At 47.0% G+C, this 24,179-nt stretch overlaps 10 protein-coding genes across 10 annotated transcripts; 4 read left to right on the forward strand and 6 right to left on the reverse strand.

The window, feature by feature from the left end:
* Nucleotides 1–69: 69 nt before the first annotated feature.
* SERLADRAFT_415443 (uncharacterized protein) lies at nucleotides 70–5,142 on the forward strand (the record flags this gene model as incomplete). The annotated part of the gene is made up of 25 exons (XM_007318247.1): nucleotides 70–225; nucleotides 285–379; nucleotides 450–576; nucleotides 630–778; nucleotides 876–1,048; nucleotides 1,105–1,266; nucleotides 1,326–1,372; nucleotides 1,438–1,468; nucleotides 1,533–1,734; nucleotides 1,797–1,990; nucleotides 2,048–2,126; nucleotides 2,179–2,201; nucleotides 2,260–2,384; nucleotides 2,446–2,473; nucleotides 2,521–2,716; nucleotides 2,772–2,888; nucleotides 3,211–3,494; nucleotides 3,565–3,644; nucleotides 3,708–3,859; nucleotides 3,920–4,016; nucleotides 4,077–4,104; nucleotides 4,161–4,212; nucleotides 4,268–4,340; nucleotides 4,404–4,477; nucleotides 4,538–5,142. The coding sequence occupies 25 exons, from the start codon at nucleotides 161–163 to the stop codon at nucleotides 4,621–4,623; spliced, it is 2,739 nt and encodes a 912-aa protein (XP_007318309.1).
* SERLADRAFT_369527 (uncharacterized protein) lies at nucleotides 5,137–6,633 on the reverse strand (the record flags this gene model as incomplete). Its single annotated transcript, XM_007318248.1, has 8 exons — nucleotides 5,137–5,171; nucleotides 5,235–5,276; nucleotides 5,331–5,396; nucleotides 5,455–5,593; nucleotides 5,698–5,892; nucleotides 5,959–6,245; nucleotides 6,374–6,523; nucleotides 6,582–6,633. 8 exons carry the CDS (start codon nucleotides 6,631–6,633, stop codon nucleotides 5,137–5,139), a joined length of 966 nt encoding a protein of 321 aa, XP_007318310.1.
* Nucleotides 6,634–7,520: 887 nt separating this feature from the next.
* SERLADRAFT_389268 (uncharacterized protein) lies at nucleotides 7,521–7,958 on the reverse strand (the record flags this gene model as incomplete). The annotated part of the gene is made up of 1 exon (XM_007318249.1): nucleotides 7,521–7,958. A coding segment is annotated over one exon (250 nt), but the record flags the coding sequence as incomplete, so codon positions are not given.
* A 751-nt stretch (nucleotides 7,959–8,709) lies between these two features.
* On the reverse strand, nucleotides 8,710–8,967 carry SERLADRAFT_389269 (uncharacterized protein; the record flags this gene model as incomplete). Its single annotated transcript, XM_007318250.1, has 1 exon — nucleotides 8,710–8,967. A coding segment is annotated over one exon (258 nt), but the record flags the coding sequence as incomplete, so codon positions are not given.
* Nucleotides 8,968–9,517: 550 nt separating this feature from the next.
* Nucleotides 9,518–11,988, reverse strand: SERLADRAFT_467363 (uncharacterized protein; the record flags this gene model as incomplete). Its single annotated transcript, XM_007318251.1, is given in 5 exon segments — nucleotides 9,518–9,554; nucleotides 9,574–9,642; nucleotides 9,711–11,006; nucleotides 11,066–11,211; nucleotides 11,269–11,988. The coding sequence occupies 5 exon segments, from the start codon at nucleotides 11,903–11,905 to the stop codon at nucleotides 9,525–9,527; spliced, it is 2,178 nt and encodes a 725-aa protein (XP_007318313.1).
* Nucleotides 11,989–14,011: 2,023 nt separating this feature from the next.
* SERLADRAFT_389272 (uncharacterized protein) lies at nucleotides 14,012–14,844 on the reverse strand (the record flags this gene model as incomplete). The annotated part of the gene is made up of 5 exons (XM_007318252.1): nucleotides 14,012–14,199; nucleotides 14,254–14,372; nucleotides 14,425–14,515; nucleotides 14,579–14,713; nucleotides 14,768–14,844. The coding sequence occupies 5 exons, from the start codon at nucleotides 14,793–14,795 to the stop codon at nucleotides 14,147–14,149; spliced, it is 426 nt and encodes a 141-aa protein (XP_007318314.1).
* A 185-nt stretch (nucleotides 14,845–15,029) lies between these two features.
* SERLADRAFT_437903 (uncharacterized protein) lies at nucleotides 15,030–18,189 on the forward strand (the record flags this gene model as incomplete). The annotated part of the gene is made up of 2 exons (XM_007318253.1): nucleotides 15,030–15,521; nucleotides 15,571–18,189. 2 exons carry the CDS (start codon nucleotides 15,030–15,032, stop codon nucleotides 18,187–18,189), a joined length of 3,111 nt encoding a protein of 1,036 aa, XP_007318315.1.
* A 358-nt stretch (nucleotides 18,190–18,547) lies between these two features.
* On the forward strand, nucleotides 18,548–21,025 carry SERLADRAFT_449067 (uncharacterized protein; the record flags this gene model as incomplete). The annotated part of the gene is made up of 6 exons (XM_007318254.1): nucleotides 18,548–18,595; nucleotides 18,732–18,782; nucleotides 18,841–18,900; nucleotides 18,955–19,556; nucleotides 19,619–20,794; nucleotides 20,853–21,025. 5 exons carry the CDS (start codon nucleotides 18,548–18,550, stop codon nucleotides 20,304–20,306), a joined length of 1,449 nt encoding a protein of 482 aa, XP_007318316.1.
* A 19-nt stretch (nucleotides 21,026–21,044) lies between these two features.
* On the forward strand, nucleotides 21,045–21,568 carry SERLADRAFT_389286 (uncharacterized protein; the record flags this gene model as incomplete). The annotated part of the gene is made up of 1 exon (XM_007318255.1): nucleotides 21,045–21,568. The coding sequence occupies one exon, from the start codon at nucleotides 21,173–21,175 to the stop codon at nucleotides 21,497–21,499; it is 327 nt and encodes a 108-aa protein (XP_007318317.1).
* Nucleotides 21,569–21,804: 236 nt separating this feature from the next.
* SERLADRAFT_437906 (uncharacterized protein) lies at nucleotides 21,805–24,019 on the reverse strand (the record flags this gene model as incomplete). The annotated part of the gene is made up of 7 exons (XM_007318256.1): nucleotides 21,805–22,173; nucleotides 22,229–22,355; nucleotides 22,424–22,488; nucleotides 22,547–22,957; nucleotides 23,010–23,398; nucleotides 23,469–23,856; nucleotides 23,912–24,019. The coding sequence occupies 7 exons, from the start codon at nucleotides 24,017–24,019 to the stop codon at nucleotides 21,805–21,807; spliced, it is 1,857 nt and encodes a 618-aa protein (XP_007318318.1).
* Between the last annotated feature and the right edge of the window lie 160 nt (nucleotides 24,020–24,179).

Consider the following 24,179-nt stretch of genomic DNA (forward strand, 5'->3'; position numbering starts at 1 on the left):
CGCCCAGATGTATCAGGTCTATTTTTCACGCGCTCGGGGAATGCACTGGTAACTCGCCGATCTCAAGTCGACTACACGTGATTTCTCACCACCAATATTTTTGGGCTGTTCTCCACTTCCGCCTGTTCTTTATTTCCCATAACATCCATTACCACTTTACATGTCTCTCTCGTTCAAAGGCCATACGGTTGTTGTCACAGGTGCTGGAGGAGGCTTGGGAAAGGCGTATGTCTGACTTCCTTATCGCGAGTCTCGGTGCCAGTTAGTTGATGAAACTGTTGCAGATATTCCCTGCTTTTCGCATCTCGTGGGGCCAATGTTGTCGTAAACGACTTTAACGCTGAAGCTGCACAGAAGGTCGTGGATGAGATTAAGAATGGTGCGTTGTTTCCATTTTATCCGGACTGTCCATACGAGTAACCTAATTTCACCCTATGACGTATGTGCAGCTGGTGGAAGTGCTATCTCAAACGCTTCCTCAGTAACGGACGGCGCCGCAGTTATCAAAAGCGCAGTTGACGCTTTTGGCGGTGTCTCTGTCCTTATCAATAATGCAGGTATTCTGAGAGATAGGGGGTATGCATTATCCTATTGTTATACTCCAAAACTGATGGTCCGGCTCATAACAGTTTCAAGAACATGACGGATGCAGAATGGGATCAGGTCGTTTCAGTTCACCTCAAAGGCGCATTCTCGTGCACAAAGGCGGCCTGGCCATTATTCCGCAAACAGAAGTTTGGCCGAGTTATCAATACGGCTAGTGCAGCAGGCATCTACGGTAAGTCTCATTGTCCGCTCGTTGACAATGGAATGGCATTGCGGCATTGCCACTCTCCGCATTATCTGTTTTAAATGGTTCTAACCAATACATCAAGGCAACTTTGGCCAGGCTAACTATAGTGCCGCTAAGATGGGTCTCATCGCCTTCACGAAGTCCCTTGCTAGGGAAGGTTCTAAGTACGGTATCAGCGCTGTTGCGATCGCACCGGTGGCTGCTTCAGCGATGACACAGACCATTATGCCCCCGGAGATGCTAGCTAATTTGAAAGTAGGCGTCGAGACTGAGCGCCTGCCCGAAATTTCTCGCTGACAAGCTATCCTTAGCCGGAATTTGTTGCTCCATTCGTTGCTGCTGTTTGCCATCCTGACGGACCTAACCCATCGGGGCGAGTGTTCGAGGTTGGCGCAGGTTTCGTCGCGGAAATTCGGTTTGAACGCAGCAAAGGCGCGATCTGGAGGACTGACGACAGTTTTACACCTTCTGCTGTAAGGGTTCACGATACTATCACTAGGTATCTTAGCTGACTAATCATTATTTTCTGCAGGTGAAAGAAAAATGGCCAGAAGTCCAAGACTTTTCAGAAGCTAGATAGTAAGTGTAATATCGACTCCGTCCCGACAGGTCACTCATACCTGTCCTGTCTTTTTGTACCTCAGTCCTGAATCAGTGGCAGATGTTGACAACACAGTATGTAGTTATATGTTCTTTCAGAGTCTAGTACAGCTGATTTAATGGCTGTGGGGGTTGTTAGTTAGAGATTTCTGCTACTCTTCCTTCGAACCCTCAATCTTCACCTCCTGTCCGCTTCGATGGAAAGACCGCCATTATTACAGGAGCAGGTGCTGGCCTTGGACGAGCTTATGCTCTGATGTACGGGCGACTTGGCGCTAATGTTGTTGTGAACGACGTCAGCGAGAAAGGTGCGAAGTCAGTTTGTGCTGAGGTTGAGGCTTGTGCGTTTTTTATTTTTGCTTCATTGATAATACTTGCTAATGTATGGGATATCACACCGCAGTGGGAGGGAAAGCTGCCGTTGCCGTGTGCTCTGCAGAGGATGGCGAAGGTATCGTGAAAACAGCGTTGGCCGCGTTCGGCGGGGTACACATCCTCATAGCAAACGCTGGAGTGTTGAGAGACAAGTCTTTCACAGCGATGACGGAGCAAGAATGGGACCTTGTAATGGCAGTGCATTTACGTGGGACGTACAAGGTAGGATATTTGTAAGCATTTGGTGCTGGACTAACAGGTTTGTAATAATCATAATAGTGTGCTAAGGCCGTCTGGCCAATTTTCCAGAAGCAAAAGTATGGCCGTATTGTTACAACATGCTCCCAAGTTGGGATATGTGAGTACTTAGTATTATCTTTACTACAAAGTATTGACTAAGTCATATTTAGATGGAAATTTCGGCCAAACTAACGTACAGTTTATCTATGTGCCACGAGATGAGATTTAACTAATTCAAATTTGCCTCTTAGTACTCCTCTGCAAAAGCGGGCATCATGGGCCTTACAAAGACGCTTGGACACGAGGGGCGTAAATACAATATCCTTGCAAACGTTATCGCTCCTGCCGCGGGGACGGCGATGACAATGACTGTTTGGTATGTTTTCGATAAACTTCGTGGATACGACCTTGTCGTGAATTGAGCCATTACTTCACAGGCCTCAAGAATGGATCGACGCCTTCAAAGTGAGTAGTATGATACCAATGATGTTACCCTGTTGACGCTGCTCTAGCCGGACTATATTGCTCCTATCGTTGGATATCTCACAAGCGAAGCAAACACAGAAACCACTGCGTGTCTGTTCGAAATCCGAGGTGGATGGGCTGCCCAGACACGTTGGCAGCGCGCTGGCGGATATGGGTTCCCTTCGAACAAGAATTTGACGCCCGAGGATGTTATAGCGAAATGGGATGCCTTCACCAACTTTGGTGAGCACTCTTAGAAGCAGAAATGTAGTGTCGGTGACTGACATTGCCTAATCAGACGATGGACGTGCGACACATCCCACGACATCTGCAGAGGGAATGGAACAGATTATGGCAAACTTCGAAAACAAAGCATCTGTAGTGGAGACTGCTGTCGATGCTGTCAAGGAAGCAGGTAAGGCGCTGAAGGCTAAGTTGTGATGAGTGAGCGTATGAGGTGGTTTTAATATTATTATTTGCCGTTCATTTCATGTATAGCATTACACAACATCTGTACACGTATTTTTACTTTTGTCCTTACAAAGTCATCCCAGCTAGTTGATAGTAATCACAAGGAATGTGTAAGTTGACCATATCAAGTCTTGATTTATACCTTGAATAAACACGCGAATAATGGCCTGGTGTTTGCATGTGATTTTGGTACTCCCGTTTTATCGGCCACTCCCATGGACACAGCAGCCCATTCCCAGCTTTTGTCCATCGTCTATATCTTACAGACTCTTTCGCATTCGCCATGTCAAAGCTTCCCGCCGTTTTCAGAGACCAAGAAGACTCGCAGATCGTTGCTAAAGCCAAAGAAAAGCAGGTAGACGATCAAGGTTTCAGTTACACCGAGCGCGACGTTATACTTTACAACCTTGGCATCGGGGCCACCGAGCAGGACTTACAATGGACGTACGAGGGTCATGATGATTTCTCGGCGCTGCCCACATACGGTGTGGTTCCACAGTTCCTAGCCAGTGCAGGCGTTCCCTTGGGTTGGTTGCCGGACTACAACCCTGTGAGTTTGTCAACTATTCCTAGTGGCATCGCCGTCTTGTCCGATGGACGTGCTCAACTTTGAGATTTAGGCCAAGTTGTTGCATGGGGAGCAATATCTATCTATAAAGGCGCCAATCCCACCTAGCGCTGATTTGGTCAATGAAACGAGGTTCGTGGTCAACTAAGCATATTACCAGTGTGAACTGATCCCATGATGTATCTTCACACGCAGAATAATGGAAGTACTTGACAAGGGCAAAGCAGCTTCTGTTACTATTATAGTTCACACCAAGGACAAGGAGACCGGTAAACTTATCTTCGAGAACCAAGTTACCATATTCATCCGTGGGTCTGGCGGGTTTGGTGGTAAACGAACTGGGACTGGTATGTTTCGACGCAAAGCTTCTCAACTCAGGCATAATTCACTCATGGCGCAACGTCCAGATCGGGGGCCAGCAACTGCTGCCAATACACCTCCCAAGCGGCAACCGGACGCTGTGGTCGAAGAGGCAACATCTCCTTCACAAGCAGCCCTATATCGGTAAGGATATTTACGTATATCTTACTTTTTTAATACTATATCGCTCACTCTATCCTTTAGTTTAAGTGGGGATTACAATCCGCTACATGTACGTACCTGGTTTTTGAAATTATTATGCTTCGTCCCCGAGCCCAATGTTCCCAGATTTTCCCAGATTTTGCTGCCATGGGAGGTTTTGACAAGCCTATTCTCCATGGTGAGCCCATATATATGGCATCCCGAATAAATCGACTTCTCACTGCTTTGAATAGGTCTGTGTTCCATGGGTTTTGCAGGAAAGCACGTCTTACAGACGTACGGTCCGTATACGGACATCAAAGTCCGGTATGCTCATTCTCGCATCATCGTTTAGTTCAATGTCCACTGACAGATGTTTCCCGTGCACAGCTTCACGGGCGTAGTTTATCCTGGGGAAACGCTTGTCACAGAAATGTGGAAGGAGGGTAATAAGGTCATATTCAGTGAGGACAAAACCACTTTGTTATATGCGCCTACATTAATAATGAATTTCCTTCAATCAGCGACCAAAACCAAAGAGCGTGGATCAGCTGCTCTTGCTGCGGCAGCTGTAACACTAGTCGATAGCGATGTTAAGGCAAAGCTGTGAATTTGTTGGTCCTGAACCTGACTCCACAGTTCCACTACCATCATGATTCACTTCAGATAGTAGACCTGTGTACGCTTGCGTTTAATATTCAGCCATCTATCTAAATCACATCATTGCCTATGCAGAGTTTCACGTGCATCTTTGAATTGCGAAATCTACCCTTTCTAGTGGGGATGCAATAGTGTTTAACCAACGAGTTTATGTAGTACTATTATTAGCCTAAATGGATGAAGTTGAGTGGTATTTGTGCTCACTCTCCACGAAGGTCCACAGTGTGACCCTCGATCGGGAGGAAGGAAACGCTAAATGCCCCAAATTTGGACGATATAAAAATTAAACTGTCAAAGGAAATCATAGGATACAGTAGCCACGTCCATGGGCGGTAAATGTGGGTATATACGATGACGATAACTGCGCAGTAGCTAAATTATGATCATATTTGGCTAAAAAGGATTGGTAAGGTCGAAGTCGTGTAAGATTTATCAATGGCGGGAAAATAGCTGTTCATTTACTTTACGTGCATAGTAGCGCTGAAGTAGATGTGGCACCTAGGAAGACAGATGTCATTAGCAATGTTTGCGAAAAGACAAAGTCATAATTGTAGAGTTTACCTGGGTAGAACCAGAATGTCACTCCAAGGATAAGATACAAACCTGCCACAACACGTATGGGTGAAAGGGTACAGCACACAAAAAGGGGAGACGTACACATGAGAATCATTCCCTCAAGCCAATTTGATTTTCCATCCTGAACAACATAATTGACCGTAATCACTGTGTCAACAGTCAGTACGAATTTCACACCGGAGTATTGTTGTTATGCGGCACGCACCTGCCAAGAACATAACAATGGATTCCAAAGGGTCAAAGAGCAGAGTAAGGGGTTTGCCTAGAATCCATGCCAACGTGATGATAAACCTATTTTCCAGATCGTTTGAGCCGAATAAAATTGACAGGAGTTGAAAATTGTACTTACGGAATGACAAAGAGAGCAATTTGCTAATGGTCAGAAGACAGTATCAGTAACAAGTACGACAAAAACAGAGCAATAAAATATAGCAAATAAAGGACTGACAATACTCGAGCCAACGGCAACACCCAAGCTCAGCGTAAGCTTGTCCTTCACCGAGACAGTAACAGCGGTGACATGCTCAGCGGCATTGCCGACAATTGGAAGGAGGATGACGCCGACGAATTCCTTGCTGATGGCCCCCGTGGCGGTGAGACCATTAATGGAGTCGACGAGCCATTCAGCCGTCACAGCCACAAACTTAGTGAAGAAGTAGAATGAAACTCGTTAGTGTTTGTTAAAGCCTTAGCCAAAAGGGTTACATACTACTGTGACCACGGCCAGGAGGATGATAGTCACAAGAACGCTCATTTGAGGCACCTCTTCTTCTTCCTCCTCTTCTGCTTCGGCCGGCGCACGATCACCAGACTCAACGTCTTCTGTATTAGAAGTTTTTGCAACAGCTGAACCATCAACAGTGCCAAATTGGGGCTTCACAGCACGTTTAGGGATTTTAAACGGATTCTTTTCGTAAGCCACGCTGGCTTCAATGTTTTTGTCGTTGTAAAGATCTTTGTGAGAAAATAACTGGAAAACGAGATACGAGGCATAGACTGTGCATGCAATCAGTTTTTGCAGGCGACCAAATTAAGAATGTGAATAATCACTGAAGAGAAGAATGATTGCGACCTGGATGCAGATGCTTAAGCGCACGAAAATAACACGGACAGTGATAAAACACTCACCCCATGGCTAGTCTTCAAAATTTCCTGGTCAATTGAAAGTTCATCTGGCCCTGAACTCGTGTCAGTAAGTGCCAAGTGAAACGCTCCAGGGAGTAACACGGCTATGACACTGATTGTGAGCAGCGACGAATTCAGTTGCACGGCGCCTATGGAATAAGCCTCATAAGCAATAGAAGGCGTTTTCTGAACTAAGACGATCTTTACTCTGCCCAAAGCCTTGTTCTGAAAACCGTAGACCTCCCGCAAAGAAACACATTCCCAAGACGAGGACTAAAAAAAGAAACGTCTATAAGTGGAAACTATAGTACGATGCAAACTATAAGAACTTACGTAAATTGCTCAATATAGAGCCTACCACTGTAAACCCAAAATGGTATCAGGTTATCAGAACATTCTCAACAGAAAGGTCAACACAGCAGTAGCTACACCCGACAAGGGACCACTGCCTGTGATGAAAGAGATGACATACATGATGATTGGACTATAGACAGCTCGCATTTGGTCAGGGCAATGATCTTGAAATGACTCCATGAGTTACCGATTCGACTGAGCACCGCGACAAGGCACCTACCGCGACAATCAACTCAACACTGGCGGTGGGAGAAATTTCGAATCATGAGCATATTAGCATACAAAGGAGACGTAGTCACTGACGCATTTCCCTAGTAGACAATTCAGTATATATAACCCGCTAAAGTAGTCAAAATGCTCACCAATGTGGCATTAAGTAATCCAGCCAAAGTTTGACCCACTCGAATCGAAAGTTCATCAGTGGCGAACGCTAGGAGCTATTGACAATTATATAACCCAGCGTACGTATCCACAATTTTTGAATAAGTACCTTAGCCAACGGTACGATAGCCAGGAAAGAGACTTAAGGCCACCATTAGAAACGTTGAAGCTCGATAAGCAAAAGATATCACTCACAAACGAAAATGAGGGTATAACTATCGTTCATCGCAAAGTTGAGAGCCCACTACGAGATGAGCCTATCAGAAGGCGACGAGTGGGGAGTTTTAGCAGATACATACAGAAACTGGAATGAAAACTAGAAGAACGTTTATCCCTGTATGATAACAGTGGTCAACTTGAGTGAGTGAACAAAACTGAGGACAAGTCACATGAATGAAACAAAATGGATCGCAAGCTGCGCCAGACGCTGGGGGGAGGGGCTAGCTTTTTTTCTGGTGTCATTATAGTGGTTGCAACTCTGCGCAGACTGAAGGACGTCCTCCTTGGTGTCTCTGGGATCTCAAAAGTTGGCTTTCTTGAACGAGTGCTGAAAGGCTGTGGAGATGATGGGGCAGTCGGAACTGGGTCTGCTGTTCTTCTGCGTTGCAGTATGGGAGAACCAGTTCCTGCTGAATGTTCGCTGGAATCAGCAGCGGCATATCCAAGGGAAGCTGTGCTTTCCATCAGCCTAAGAGGTATTTGGCTGGACATAGCCTGCGACATACTCATAAAGGTGAAAGTTATAAGTAGAGATATAAGTGAAGAAAAAAATGAAGAAGGAAGGAACTTATAACTGGTGGTGCGATGCACGTGTAGGGTTCCAGATGAGTTCAGAAAAGAAAGGCGGCGATGTCAGTTGCCAGCACAAAAACAAATAATAATCTAACTGGCCACAAACGAACGCTTGGCAGGGGCCACAGCCTTTACGTAACAATATGCCGAAAAAGGCAGTAGCCGACAATCTCTTCTGGTCTCATCTCACCCGCCACAGCTCCCAAACCGGGCCACCCTCGAAAAAACGGATTTCAAGACACAAAAGGTGTATCAAAAGTGTAATGCGGGGTCCGCTATGTTGCATAGGATCTCTTCCTCGGAATTTCTTAGACGGCAACGATGCATTCACGGCAGTTGTAGCACTCGGACCGATCCGATTCGATTCAGAACGTTCTGACCGAACGTTCCAGTGCACTGCCCGCCACGCGCCACGAGTTGTCCAGTCCGTTTCAATACATCTACACGCTTGTCTACACGACATCCATTTCCTGCACTAAACGGGTACGTGCATAATTTATGCAACACAGCAACGTATTTTAGGTTTCACCTCTATCCTTGGTCCACTGGGTTAGTGCGATACTTGTATCAACATGTAGCGCTTGAAGTTAACCCTTGTTCAGCATGTCATCGGTCCATCGGTCCAAAATGGATCCAACTATCACAGGTATACTGGATCAGTATTTCACGACTTGCATCGATTTGGTCCTCGTGGGGTCATTCTTCGGACGCTGATCGATCGCTGATTTTCTTCATTCACGAAAGACTCCAGCCTGAGGTCATCAACTGGTCATCCCAGCCCCATGTCACGTTGAATCGTTGGGTAATTTTACAATATCCCAAAACATGTATTTAACGGATAGCCTTCTTGCCCGAAACCACGGATAAGATCTCGGCATATATGTAAACAGTTGCCCCTGATAGCGGTTAATTCGTCGTTGGGCAATAGTGCGCGGACTCTACAGTCTGAAATCTGTTCAACAGCGGCACCAATACGCATCTTAGCAGACGCTTGCTGCTGCGCACTCAAATCCTGTGGTGCGACCGCTGCTTTGATGTGCCTTGGAACAGCACGACCACTGCTGTCCTATGGAAGTATGATACGCTTTTTCCACCTACCTGGGGCATTTTCCATTGGACTGGAGCAATCTGATAACATTTTCTTTGAAGCATTGCGATAACCTCAAATAGCCGCATCAGAGCTCGCATCATATCAGTATCATATCTACTACAGACAAGCTGAGTACTCGCTATCAATCAATGATGGTCAAGGTAACATTGAAATGCTAGCGAATGGACCACACGCAACATTTTGTAACAGCTACCCTAGTAAGGATTCTTTCCTGCTGCTTAAAATTGGTGTCAACAACACGTTCATTATGAAATAATGTATCAAACAGAATTGTGAATAAGACCCTATAATCATTCGGTGTCGTAGGGTGTCGTATGATAATTAATACATGTCCCAAACTGCATGCGATAAATTACAACTGATGCAAAACCTCCAATAAGTACCCGACTAATATCACCATAGATCTCCAGGCAAGCTCGCATCAAATCACTTTTACGCTAACGCAACTGCTACGGGCAGTGCCAAAAAGGCGAGGTATAAGCCCAACTAACTTAGGCGTGGGCCTCCCTCATTTACAAGATATGCGCGAATCCAAAGGCACCATGAGTACTCAGCTTAGCCTTGGTATGCGAAGGAAACAGCCCCGTATAGTCCGTCTTCGCGACCAAGCATGCCATAGCCATGCAGCACCTAAATGTTAGTTAGAGCACGTCAGTCATAGTTTTCTTCATCTCCACAAGAAACATATAATTACTAACCTCCATTTTCCTAGCGTGCCACCCGACACCACTACTTACATTTCCATTGGCGTCTGCGAGTCTTTCAATTTCCAGTCGTAGGGGGTGGTCAGATCTCAAATCTCTCCTCAGCTCTCCTCCAATCCACCCACTGGCTGTGTCAACGTACCACCCTCTACCACCTTTACTTCTAACAATTCTCCAAGAACCAGCCCCAGCACCCAAACCGCCCAACATGGGTACCGAGAGTTCGATGACGCGAAGACGCGTAGGTGTTGGCAATGTCTTGGAAGTGGAGAAGGGTGGCGTGCAGAGTGGCCGAATAAGTTGTGTATGCAACGCGATGGAGGCCTGACGCGCAGAACTCCTTGGCGCTCCCATGCCAGCACCTGCTCTTCCCCACTCTAATTCAGGAGAGGTCGAAACTATAGTCAATACTTCCACGTTTGTGGCTTTAGTCTTGATAAATTGGCTAACAGCACCCAAATCAAGATCCGAAATGTACGAAAGGCCCAATGAGCGCAGGTTAGGCTGCGGCTTACATATGTCCAGCAGTAACGGCCTTGTGACAGGTGCGCTAGACAAATCGAGATACAATAGATCACCATTCGTGAGGCAAGGCGCAAATGCAAACATCTCCTGAAGGTCATCCTCTGACAAAGAGGTAGGGAATGTCCGGTCGCCATACAACGTGAGTTCCTGTATTTGACTAGCTGCAGGCGCATGAATCAAGAAATTTTTGATACTTTCTCCTGTGAGACGAATGCATCGAGCAAGTGCAAGTGAACGCAGCCTTACAGGAGACGTGGCAAGGGCAGCGAGTAAATCGGGCGTTGCACGTGTTCCTGATAGATCAAGGTGCGTGAGCGATGGGAAGGCTAGTACGAATGGAGTAAGAATGTGAGGCTGAATGGATTTTACACCCCGAAGACCCAGACGCTGTAAACCGGGGAAGCTTAACGAGTCATCTGGTACGAAGCGGGGAGACCGAGCGCGTCTACCCTCCCTATGATCATTTTCGTCGGAATCGCCACCAGAAAGTAAATGAGTGTTAACAAATTCTGTGAGTGCGCCTACGAAGACCGCACTGACACAGCCTGTGAGGTCTATTGATTCGAGATCTTTGCAGTCCCTCCTCCTTTCACGATCTTCTTCGTCGGGATCCTGAGGGTCGACCACCATAAGCCCTCTACCACGCGTAGGACGACCACGGCCTCGTGAAGGTGCACCACGAAGGAACAGCTCGTTCAAAACAGGCAATGTCAGGGAACCATCCATATACTCAGTAGCTCCAAACGAAGTGAGATTTGGTAATTCCTGTTCAAAGTAAATTATGAACTCGATGCTATGTACCTCAATCAAGTATAACAACTAACCTTCAATAGAGCTTCGATACGATCACCAGTTACAAAGCGACTGTTAACACCTTCCTCAACTGAACGGCGCATTCCAATGGTTCGGAAATGATTGAAATCAAGGTGACGCACAAATCGACCCGGACGAGGATCATGTGGCGTCGGTACTAGAACAAATAAATAATGAGCTCGTGGGGAAGGTAGGAGGGAAGAAAAATATTTACCATAGTACCCTGGCTCACTGCGGTCCATGACATCCTGAACAGCGACGCTAATGGATCGCATGATTTTCCACCGTGCAGGACTTTTACTCTTAGTCCTCAGACGTCTCGGGCTAGGGTCACGCGAAGCGGGAGGGGTAAGCAATTCTGGGGGAATGGAGCCGTCTGGGCCACCCAGTGACTCCATTATTGACGCCCTAAGCTTCATTGCCGCGTCCTGGTCCAGTACAGGGCCAATTAATGCACTAGTCCCCATAGCAGCATTTGCAGCGGCTTGTATGGATTGCTCCACAGCCAAAGCTGCCTTTTCTTCGGCTTCTTGCTCATCGTCTACCTCAGCTATCTCATCCACTAAGGAGAGCCAGCTTCTGGGGAGTCGGACTTCAACCTTCTGCCACAGCCAAGGCTTTGCTGCGTCATACCAAGTATGATTTACGAGACACAGGTTGGATAGGGTTTTGCGCACCACAGGCTCCGACCAATTGCCTGGAGGCATGGAAGAAGGCAGAGCGGTGGGGGCACCATATTCACCGAGCACTAGCGGGTCTAGGGACGAGGTTGGGGCAGGTGTGCCAGCAGCGAATATGTGAGCACATATAGTAGAAATAAGTTCAGGGGGATATTGTTGAACGACGGACATAGATATTGTATAGAGAGATATGGATAAGAGATTGCAGGTCAATAGGTTAACAGTGTAGAAAACCTGTAGAAGATGTAAAGCCCAGAGAGAAAGACAGTGGGGGATGGAGGTCTTTTATATAGATCCGGGTTTTAGAATACTTCGGGACTATAGCCGACCGTAGCCGTTATTTACGTAATCCGGGGTAATCGCCAGAACCATTTTTGGCATCGCATCATTATCGCTGGGCTGGTTCCATTGCAGACTCCGGTGAGAATGACAATGCCGGCACAGAATCAGTCATTTTGCTCATCGCGAAAGGCTATCCAATGGGCCAAGCAGCGCCTAAGGAGCACGGTGTGCTTGCTGGAATGTGTGTTTACGTAGTATCAAATGGTGTGCTTTTCATTCGAAATCAGACGTGTAGTACTAAGTATGCCCAGAGAACACTAAATTGAAGGCATGTTCACAGCTGGTGTCATGCTGACGACACATGATCCCTTTTCACATTGACTCATTTACAGGCCGAAGGCAACTTTTCAGGAACTTGAACTCTCCTTGCAACAGATTAGCTTTGTGTCCCCAAATAGTATACATTCTTTTTTATATATTTACGCAAGGTATGAATTTGTGAATCGCAGCTAACGTAATTCTCACTTGTACCACGTTTGAGTTCCTCTACTAGAACGATAGAAACGTTCGCCCCGCTCAAAATTACAGGTTGTCCATATTCTCCGAGGCCGCCATCTCCTCAGCGCCTCCAGTCTTAGTCTACTATAGTATGGTGGTTTTAGCCTTGCCACCCGTGACTTCTGCTGATAAGGTTCAGTTTTTTCAGTGGACCTTCTCGGTCCCACAAGGTCGACAACTCCAGTGGTCACGATGGAACAAGAGTCTATTAACCATCATGTCAACCCTTAAAAGGGAATAAACATCCATCTAGCCGAGCCCCAAGGCGCCGCCTATGGCCATCTGCTTTCCTCCACACCAATTGCACCGAAGTCATATCAGTCACGTTCATTTCTACAGATTCTTCATGCCCACATACACGTGTCTTATTTGGTGCGTTTTTGTTTACTATAGCAACATATATGAGCGCACCAGTCACATTTACGTGGATTTTCCACGAGCCAGCCATGTATTTTCTTTTCTGTTAGCGCTGTCCAGGACCTTCGCTTGAGAATAATCTCGTTTACCAACGTTTGAATAGGAGGCGAGGACTTCTCCTTCGTCAATAATCGAAGAAGTGCAGAATAAAAACCTCCACGGCTATTTTTTCTCTTAAAATCCTGACTCGATTAGTGTTGAATAAACCTCGCAGTGCAGGAATATCGGTGCGCTAGTATGTGATTCACCCCGTTGCGGTCTTCATCATGCCTTTCTCTCCTGCCGTCGAATTTTATCATAAGTGGATCCGAGGTTCTAGATTCTGCTCACTAAACGCCACTCGGCTCTTTTCTCAGAGCATTTCAAGGGCACAAGAAATTCATCATCATCTGACCAGCCTGCCTGTGAAACACACGCACATCCCACCGATTCGGGGTCTTATACGTGTATGTAGACTCATTTCACGACCCTTTCGCACCCTAGCACATCTCAAGCGGACGAGCCTTCGAATCACTCTATTGTGATTGTGTATGAGCAAGGCATGAATGTAATTACCTCAGAAAGCAGGAATACTGCGCTATGTGACGCCATGGTCAAGTCATCAATATATTTGCCACTCGAAGTCCGTTGAACACTCTGGTACCGAACGCGTATTTGAACCACTCGCTGATCACAGGTTAAACGAAGAGCCATCATAATTCCCTCGGGCCTACAATAGTTTTGTCTAAAAAGGTTATTTATTTTCTGAAACTCACAGGGCAGTCTTACTTACCAGGACCTTGGAATGGTGCCGCCGTTACTATTTCTATGGCTCGTTGGCTGCTACAGCTAGTTTTCTCCATTTACGAGTCGGTCTGGGATAAGTTCACGTGTATCTCGTAGCTGAGGCCGAGGAGAACATAAAAGTAGTAGCTGAACCTCGCAGCATGGCAGCGGTTACAAAGTGCGCTATTTTTGCTTTCGTATTGAACTCGGGTGTTGCCAATTTTTGCGGGTTGTGTTCAAATGAACCAGAGATGAGAAATTTGACAAGCAGCAATGTGCCACTTTCTAGATTGTATTGCAATTATAATTAGAGCGCGAGATATAAGATGGATCGACATGTGCATAGTAGCAAGTTCGCAGCAACGCATTGACGATCGAGTAAAGAAGTAGCTAAACCTTTACATAGAACTCGTATTGCTTCAGCATCCATATCAGAGACACAGCTATTCCGACACGTTAATGACTGCGGTCTGATCACGCATTCGAGAAAGACATACTGGAGACGATACACGGGCTCAAAACGGGAACGTTGATTTTTGCGGTGCGGAATATGAAGATTTCAGAAGTGAAATGTCCAAACGCGATGAGGTATGTTATCATAGCCATGTCATACATTCTAATGGGTGTTATTTGAACAGTATGTATGAAGGGCTGTGGATCGGACGTACGTCTTATCATGCATGTGATATGCAGCATACCCGCGGACTACAGCAGATGTCAGAGTCCAGACTGCAAACGTTCTTGCTTGAAGGGAAGTTACTAGAAGGAGGGAGTAACTGGTTCTATATTGGTTTCTGCGACGTACTTTTGCTTGATACTCACCTGTTCCGGGAGAAACTGCACTGTATAGCCTACGTGTGAGCTTCAGTGTGGTGAAGTTCTGAATAGTATTGAAAACGGCCATTGAGGCCACTAAAAGCATCCATTTGGGCAGCCAACCTTCAGTTGCTGGGAGATCTAGCAAATTGTTAGCATGAGTTTCCCAAGCATGACTGGTCATATTGCACTCACATTGGAGGAGCTGAGCAACGTTGGTCATACTGGATATCTCAGTGACTGTAGAGAGAGTCAGGTGCATCTATCCGCCCAGCTGTGTCAGGTCAATATGCATTTTTCGGGTGGCAACTAGGAACGAAGTATTACGTAAGATTTCCTTTCGCAGTATCTATACTCGCGTCCCTGTACAGTGTACGTGATTTTGCAGAGGTCGCCGTTTGCGTTCCAGCAAAGTAAATTTCAGGTCCTGCTCCATGTGACAAGGACGACGAGGACCATGCTAGAAACGTCGTCGCCGTCGTCACGCTCGTCTTCGAAAGCTGCTCGCTCGAACTCGCTGGCGAGTACAGTCAGTAGCAGTGGGGCAAGTCTAGCTCGTCGCGCCCGGACTAGAACTCGAACATGCATTCGAGCGCCCACTGGACCAGCTCGTTCTGCCACCAACAGTCGAGCGAACACTTGGAGCCAAGACGATCAGGTTTTGGACATATCTGCTGCTAACGCTCTGGGACCCACCTCACTGGTCTGCTTAGGCTCGAGTTCACCAGAGGCTGCTAATTCAACGGGGACTACACGTTCTAACCCTGTATCTGCAACCCACCAGAAACACATGCAAAACGGTATCGGAGATACTGTGGGGAGGAGTAGATCACTTTTTTCTCGCACGTCTACGGAAGAAGTTGCTCAGAGTTGTGCTACTGAGAAAGTCGACACGGATGAACAGCGAGGGAGGCGGCTAAAATTTGAGGAATCCGCCGAGATGCGATCTGTACGTTCCATTCGTGCTCTTTCGTTGACTTGAAGCTGATATAGAGCAGTTGAAAGCAAAGCGACGTGTTTCGAGCCTTCCGCGTCTCTCGTTCCCACCATCTGCTTTCGAGTCAGACCGTTCAGAGACGGGTCGCTCTCGTAACCACATACGAGATTCTCTGCTCACTCAACAATCGTCAACAGCGTCTTCAGTTTATCCAATGAGTACATCCACGGATACAGATTCACCGCCGTCCCCTCGCTCGCTTGGCGAAGAAGAATTCGAAGATGCTGTTTCGTCATTTGATCCTGAAGTCCCAGCACAACATGACGTTGATACCGACGACGTATCTTATCGCCTGCGTCTGCTCGTCAAGAACAGTTATTTTCTACCTCCTGCCCATTCCAAACCTTCCCCGTCAGATTTCATTGTTGCCTCACATCCCAAAAAGGCATCAACTCCGACGTTTCTGGATCTATTTCGTGGAAAGTCTAAAACCAAAACAAACCCTGACATGTTCGACAAATCACCCCTTGCCCTGAGGGTTACATCTGATGCTACTACTATATCGAGGCATTCTCCTAGGGAGCATAATCGTTCGACTCAGCCGGTCTTGCGTACAAGTGATAGTAGTCAGGATAGAGTGGGTAGAGTAGTCGTCGTACGTGAAAAGATGGATGATCTTTTGGGTGCAGCAAAGCAGGCAGAGCAGGACTTCAAAGCTCGTGAAATCCGCCAACCTCCTAGCAAAGACTCAAAAAAGGCGACCTACGACGAGTTTGATGGCGTCATTGATCCTACTGATGCGGTTGATGTACCTCTGCCATCCCATGACTATCCTTTTGCTGTGCAGGCCTCGGCGTTTCACGGTCTTGGAATAGAGAACTCACTGGGTGCAGCGCTGCTCGCGGAGCGCCTTCCGCCTCCAGGAAGTCCGGGGATATCGACACTCGATACACGGGAGGATATATGGAGAAAAGCTCTGCTGCAGGCTGCTGTTGGTCACTCGCTCAATAACTCGATCGCATCTGCTTCTGTGGTTGCGTCTTCACCAACCCCAACTAAATCGCGACGACCTCCTCCCCATCCGGCCTCTCCTCTTGCTTCCAAAGGGAAAAATCAGATTCTGGATCAGAAGATTCTGAAAAGACCTATAATCGAGAGCAATGACGAGTCCCTCAGTAAATCTCCTACTTCACCACTTTCATCGCCCACTCCTCGGCACCTCGGGGTTGCCTGCTTATCTACTCCTGATAATCAACGCCTATCGAACTGTATTCCACTTCGAGCTGAGACGCCGATCCCTCATACTCCTCTAGCGCCACCTCCTCGCAAGCCCATCTGCAATCCGTACTACTCTCGCTCCCAAACTGATCTTTCCAGCCCTGGTTTGGGCAGCGAGAGTGCTCGTTCGTCCAGGCCTTCAAAAGTTATTCGCAAGTCCATATCTTCACCTTTGCTTTCAGACGCTTATGGAGCGAAAACAAATGGCTCGAGAATCGCCATGGCCATGACACCTCCCCCTATGCCTGCTCTTAACATCTCACCATCACCATCGGAGTATGTACGATTGTCTACGGCAATGCGGGCGTCGAACCGTCTGAGCCAGATGACTGGTGCATCTCGATATACTGGAAGCGAACAGGATGAGTTTATTGTGCTAACTGATGAACCTCAGCCTAGGCCATCTATGACACTTTCGTTACCTACAACCGACGGCCGCCCTTCCATATCCGAATACTCTCAACCTTCTCCCACCGCTTCAGCCTTTCAAGATCGATATTCTGAAGGTTATTACTCGGTATCTTCACAGCTACGTAAAAGCAATGGGCAGGGCTCGCCACATCGTTCGCGAGAGTCATCTTTGTCTGCAGGCCAGGCGCCACGCTTTTCTACAATGTCACCTCCACCTAGACCCTCATCTTCCGTTGCTAATAATATCATTCTTTCACCGCCACCACTACCTCGATCCACCTACTTACCTTACAAACCCTTACCTTCTCGTATCCCACAGTCTAATTCACCTGTATATTCTTCTCCTGATACCAGCCGTAGCTCCCCACGCTCTTTTGGATCTGCAATTTCTGGTCTATCTCAGAATTTGTCACCACTGACCATCCCACTGGAAAGCTACTCGAGCGGAATTCATTCTGCACCCCCTCCTTCATCTCCTTCCGCCTTTTTCGACCACCTTCAAGGTCATCTCAATGCAATGGACGACCTCGATTCGTCCGAAGACAGTAGAAGCGAAGATGGGCAGGACACGGACGTGGAAGCGACCGCGGTGTACAAGCCACCACCACCTTCTCAGCCCTCGCTTACACGTCTAGGTAATCCCTCCATGCCAAATGTCACTCGTACCATGTCGTCTCCATATTCACACAGCATCGGGCAGTTCAAACCGGTCGGTAATATCCCTCAGCGTCCACAGTTCTTCTCGGATATGAAGGCTTCTCCGAACTTGGTCACTCCTCTGATGCTTGCTCGCTATTCGAAGGATCACCTGCCGAGCAGTGGATCGAGCCCCCGCCGTCGACCGGCGACTGCGGAAGACGAGAGCACGCTGCAGAGGAAGATGATACATGATGATTCCATGAAGAAATTCGACGGCATGTTAATCCAACACATGGAGACAGAGCGCGACACTCTCAAAAGAATTACTAAAACAGCCAAAGTCTCAAAATAGTAGGGAGAGGAATATGGATTTCAATGAGTCTCAATTTTTTTTGGGTTAACAGTTGGTTAACAGCATATTTAATGCCCACAATACTTTGGTTGTTGTTCATACTGACTTGTATCTGCACGCTGTAGATAGCCTAATTTCAATGTTATATACGCTGTGGAGTGAAAATCTGAGTGATTAGACTGGTATGCGCGCTGAGCGCTGCTGCGATGAAAGGCAATTGAGAGCTTTGGCCACGTGGTCGAGTGACGCTGGCTCAGCGTCTCTCGAGTCTGCTCGGGGAGTTCTGACTCCGCTAGTACTGGGCTTTCACCTCTTTCTTTATCACGTCTTCTTTGCTGATTCCTGAAACGACTTTGTTATGGAAAAGAATAACGACCATCAAAAGCACCCTTATTCATGGCACCAGGTGAGCCCGCTCATTATCGATGGCCGTCGAAACTGGCGTTTGGAGCTAACAGGTTTGTGTAACAGTCGCATGATCAGGTGAAGCTCCTACCGTAAGGAACAAGCTTCCAAGTTCCTGATTTTCCATAATTTTCTAGGCGACTGTCTTGTTGCTTGTCCCATACGAGACTTCAAAGGAAGACATTGTTGTAAGCATCGAATTCGCTCTCCTGCAGTTCTACTTACGAACGGCACTTTGCATCAAAGGTCGTCATTGAGCGCAATCATCTTCTAGCAGGAGTTCGAGGTCAGCAACCTATAGTGAAGGTACGTTGTTATTCTATCTACCAGTGACAGCTTCAAACTAACCCGAATAATTAGGGTCGACTCTACAGTAATGTAGATACTGTGAATTCTGCATGGCAACTTGAGCCACGCACCTCGCGGCTCTCTGCTAGGGAACGTACAACGTCTACCATATCAACAGCCTCTACGCAGTCATCTTACGCATTTGTATCTGACCCGGAGATATCTAGCAGCTTTGCTGCATCCCTTGAAAGCGGTCAGGTATCGGATTCAGAGGAGCCAGTTATTTCGTCACCTGCCCTTTCATCACCAATTTCTTCCTCGGCAGATGAACGTGTAGGCCCGGCGGTATACCAAAGGCAGCAAACAGCTAGTTCCGGTCCTGCTTCACCAAGACTTCCAACTCATGCGTTATCATCTTTCTCTTCGCTGGAGTCGTTGCATTCACATTCTGGTAGACTCTTAACGCTGCATTTAGAGAAGGACCAGCCAATTATATGGCCCTCTCTAATTGTAGGTCCTGTTTCAGAAGAACTATCACCTTATGCTCCTATGCCCATACCAAATCAGCTTATTCCTGAACACAAATACAATATGGATCCTACAAGTCTAGTATTGCTCGCAATCGAGTTACATGATATTCGGGAAGATAAAGAAGAAGCTTTCGAATATTTTGTGTAAGTGTTTTATCTTAATTGAATTATTCGTAAAAGCTGTACCTGATATTCCGTGGTTGCAGGCGAGCGTGGCACCAAGCTCACCTCCCTTCCGCAGCAGTGAAACTAGTTGCTTATTATCTTCCTATCCAAACTTCTATGGACCATTATGATCCTGAAAAAGCTAGCGAACGTGGATCAGTCTCTTACTATGTTCACTCCGTGGGTGGTCCATCTGGCTTGGGACAATTATTCATGGAAGCAGGTCTTCTTCATCTAGAAGGAGCAGCGACGATTCTCTTATCGGCTTCTTATTCTGTGTTCTCGTCGATCCGTATCCCACAGCCCCAGTCAGGAGACAGTGGCACTGAAGCTTGGAGACGAGATAGAGAAATGGCGATGCGCTTCTTTGACCGTGCTCGCGTTTTGAATCCAGGACTTGAGATCCCGGTACTGCCTCTTGAAAGCGAAGCCAGTCCCGGAAGCACTCATGAGCTGGAAATGCCGTCTATCGAGGTCTATCCTTCAGCTCCCCAGAGTGTTCATTCTGGAGAAGAGTCCCATCACTCGGAATCAGGGGTTACTATGCGGCGTAGGAGACAAAAGAAAGATGAGCTGATTTTCATGGACGATGTGAAGGCCAAAGACGACATGGACAGTGCATGGTATCTCTATATTCCGAGCTTGGTGGGTGCAGGGACAGCGTTGCTAGTTGTTGGGGTGGTGGGTGCCCTGAGCTTCTCGTCCTGGAGACGCAATCAGGGGTCTTGAGTAGAGCCCATTGGTATAGTTTATGTGGTCCTTCAGTTCTAACCTTGCTGCATGAACATTCGCTGGTTGCTCAGTTTGCTTTGACTAGATACAGCTTTCGTAGTTTTCATGTGTATTCATTACAAGGGGTGTTTTTCAGTGTGTCAGGGGGTCATCTATACTAATATTTTCTTCATGTGCGGGCCCGGTATTATCATTTATGACTCCAATTCGTATCGCTAGTATATCGTGTTGTTCGCAATCGTGGGACTGGAACCTTTCAGACTGATCCACCAGTACAATGCCTCGCGCTATTTGGGCAAACTCATCGGTACCCTCTGACCGCATTCGACCCTCGCCCCAGCCTGCTCAGAACCGACCAAAAAATAAAGGGCAACCCAAGGAGCCACCTAAAAGTAAAGCGTTACGAAAGCTAGAGTCTTTATTGAAGAGCATTCACAATTCGTCTGGTAGAGAGAAAGATCCAGCGCAAGGATGTTTTTGTCAAGGTCTGTCGCAGTGATATATTGTCAATCTTTACTTTATCTTACGAAGACGCTGCTACAGCTCGGAGTCATGACCTATCTCCCTATAATCCAATATGTCGATACTGTGGCCTGATTCTCTGCTTGCTAAATCTACCCAATTTTGCATGTCCACACTGCGGGTCCGATCTTTTTACCCCGTCCACGAAGTTATCTCTCGTTTCTCGCCTTGAAGAGGAGATAACGGAGACAATCGCCAAAGAGGAGGGAGAACGGGAAAAGGTCGTGGAAGAAGCTCGGAAAGCTGTGGGCGCATTCCCAGCTCTATCGGGTGCGACAACTCCAGGAGGATCACCTCTTAATGTTCATACGCCTCGGCCTTCAAGCCAGACACATAAGGTCATGTCTCTAAATTCCAAGACGAAGAAGGTCATCGTTTCGTCCTACACCAGTACGCCTGTGCCATCACGTCCAGTTTCGCGAGCGGAGGAAGAGGAGGAGGAACCTGAAAGGGTTCCAGCACCTCCTCTCGTGCCTAGCTATACCATAAAAAGACCCCCCAATCAACCATGGCAAAATACGAGAGGTGTACAAGCTCAGTATATACCACCTCCAGCGGATAAGACGGTGCAGAGCAATGTGGCTACCAGCACGGAAGGTTCTTCCCGAAGAAGAAGACAGAAGAAGGGTACTAGACCTAACGAAGAGACCAGTCAGGCTGAAGCATAGATAGGAATGGTTTTTTCGTTGATGTTGTGAGCATGTATAGCTGTAATTATTGCATCTTGATATCAGATACCTAGCCATCGATGGAGGGAATGGGTCTGACACGGTGACAAGTTATTCAGACCATTGAAGACTGCGAGGCAATACAACAAGACATAGCATATCACTACTATAAAATACAGATAGCAAATGTGACAACGAAATCGATAGCAATTATTCAAGAAACCAAGAAACCGAAATATAATAACCAAGAAGAAAAGATCGACTCCTGATCTGACTAGACCTGGATGCTATCTGAGATCGTCCGTTCATTTTCTAGATAATATCTGTTGTTGAAGATTCTCCATATCGGCGCGTAATTCAGCTAGTAAGATTTCCTTCTCGTCCAGCTGTGATTTGGCTCTCTCAAGTTTTCCTGAAACTTGCATTAACTTCTCGTGAGACGAGGGTTGACCAGATCCTGGCGGAGGTGACCAGTTAATCAGAGGTCCCGGAGAAAGAGAGCGTGGGGAAGGCGGAAGTGGTATCCAAGACGGGTCAGTCACAAGGGACCTCTCACATTCCTGAGTTGGGGCGATCAAAATCGATGTAGGCTGCAAAGGGGTAGCTAAATCCATGCTCTGCCCGACATCGAAATCATCTTCGATGTGTTCAGGGCTAACAGCACGAATTTGTACCTAAAATGACAAGTAAAAAAACTGCGTGCGGCACAATGTGGCACAGAGCACTTACAGCAGAGGGAGACCGCCCAGACGCCTTTAGCCTTTCAATTTCGTCGAGGAGCTGCTTTTCTCTGGACGTCGCCGCATTCTGACAGTTCTCGAGTTCACGCTGGAGGCATTGAACTTGTGAATCAAGCCTTGTAGATGAGAAAGGTCAAATGGATTCCATTGGCGTTCATATAGAGAGAACTTTTACTTTACTCACCGGATACATTCTTCTTCAACTAATAAAATGTAATCAAAGTTATCTGTAGTTGCTCCATGAGGAATCTGCACCAGAGGTAAGGATCAGCCTCATCTCGACTGTCAATGTAAGAAATGAACGTACCTCTTTATCCCCGTCTATTAGGTCGACGATGGCCGATTTTTCTGACTTCAAAGCATTCATACGTGACCTTAGTGCGGTTATTTGGTTACTCAACTCCCCTATGGTCTGAATATTATTGAGGACAGGAGCTGGGGTCTGCGCATCTCGTGCCGAACCAGTTACAGGAAGAGATACCTGCCTGACGTCTTCTATCGTATTTCCGGGAAGCACAGTAGCCGTAACAGCTATGGTGTGAACCTCCTCGCTAGATTGCTTTGGCTGTGCGGGTGCACTGGTAAAATGGTTTCGTCGCGGGACAGAAGCAGGAGTTGCAAGGGCATCAGCACTCTCTTTTACTTGCTGTGGCTCAGCCTGGTAACGTGAGTCCACTTGCTGAGAGGACGTAGGTACCACTGAACGTGCCTTGTCGAGCTGTGAATACTGGATGAGCTGAGCGAAGAGTATAGGAATAGGATAGGCGCACGCGCTCCAGTAAATCTCGGACCTCCTGCTCCAATGTTTTGTTTTTAGCATCCGCCATAGTTAAAACTTTCAAGCAGTCTTCATCCGTGAGATTCGGTGCAGGCAAACGAGAAGAAAGCCTAGCCTTTGTCTTCCGCCGGGTATCGCTTGTTTGCACACTTTGTGAATGTGTACAACCATGCTGTACACATGCCTCAAGCTCGGCTTCACGAAGGGCAATCTGAGCTTCTAGCTCAACAATGCGATTATTGGCCTTTTCATACGTCTCTCGATGGCCTTTGCGTTCCAGATCGCGTTCTGCACGTAGTTTGGTGATTATCCCAGATGCATATGCAAGGAGCTGTGTATTACATTCTTCTACTTCCTTTCGTTTGTTACTTTGCATAGGATCTGAATAGTATAGATTATATCAGGGGGAGAGTGGGTACTTTATGGTCATTATCGAGTGAAATGAACCAACCAGCAAGGGAAGATATACGCATGCGACTGAAAGGCCACAGACTCATATCATTCGAGACCTCAACTACATTATGGGTGAAGTACATGGATTTAAGTAAATTGGCTCGACCCCACGACACCACTCGGGGAATCTGGCTGAACCCACCTTTCTGAATTAAATGTTCGACAGCATCTTTCAGGTCATCCTTTTCGGTCTCGACAGCTTTGACGTAGTCCAAATAGCGGTCTAACTTGATACTGAGTCTCTCCTTTGCTAGTTTCTCGGAAGAAAGTTCAAGGGCATGCTTGGATTGTAGCGAGTCTAAGGCATCGAAAGTTGCAAGTAAGCGCGCTTGAGCATGAGATGCCTTGGCGTTATAGGCTTCTACCTGGCTCTCCAACCACGTAATCTCAGATAGTGAAAATTTGAACACTAGAAAGCTGTAAGACAGGTGAGATGCTCACTTTTTCGTCCTTTTCTAATATCTGAGCTCTCAAGTCAAATGATGTATCATAGATGGTCTTCCGCGTTCTGTTTCCCATATTTTGTGGTTTGCGGGGATTGTTATACATACAGCGTGCCCATAGAGGTTATGTGGAATAAGACAGGAAAATGTACATAGGCACTGGTAAAGCGAAATTCACACTGCCTGCCATTCTCAGGTTTTAATTAGAGTTCAAGACATTTTCTACCATTTGCAACGGCGCCAAACATAGCATTATGTACTAGCCT

This window comes from Serpula lacrymans, assembly GCF_000218685.1.
Source record: "Serpula lacrymans var. lacrymans S7.9 unplaced genomic scaffold SERLAscaffold_7, whole genome shotgun sequence".
In the NCBI taxonomy this organism is placed as follows: domain Eukaryota; kingdom Fungi; phylum Basidiomycota; class Agaricomycetes; order Boletales; family Serpulaceae; genus Serpula; species Serpula lacrymans.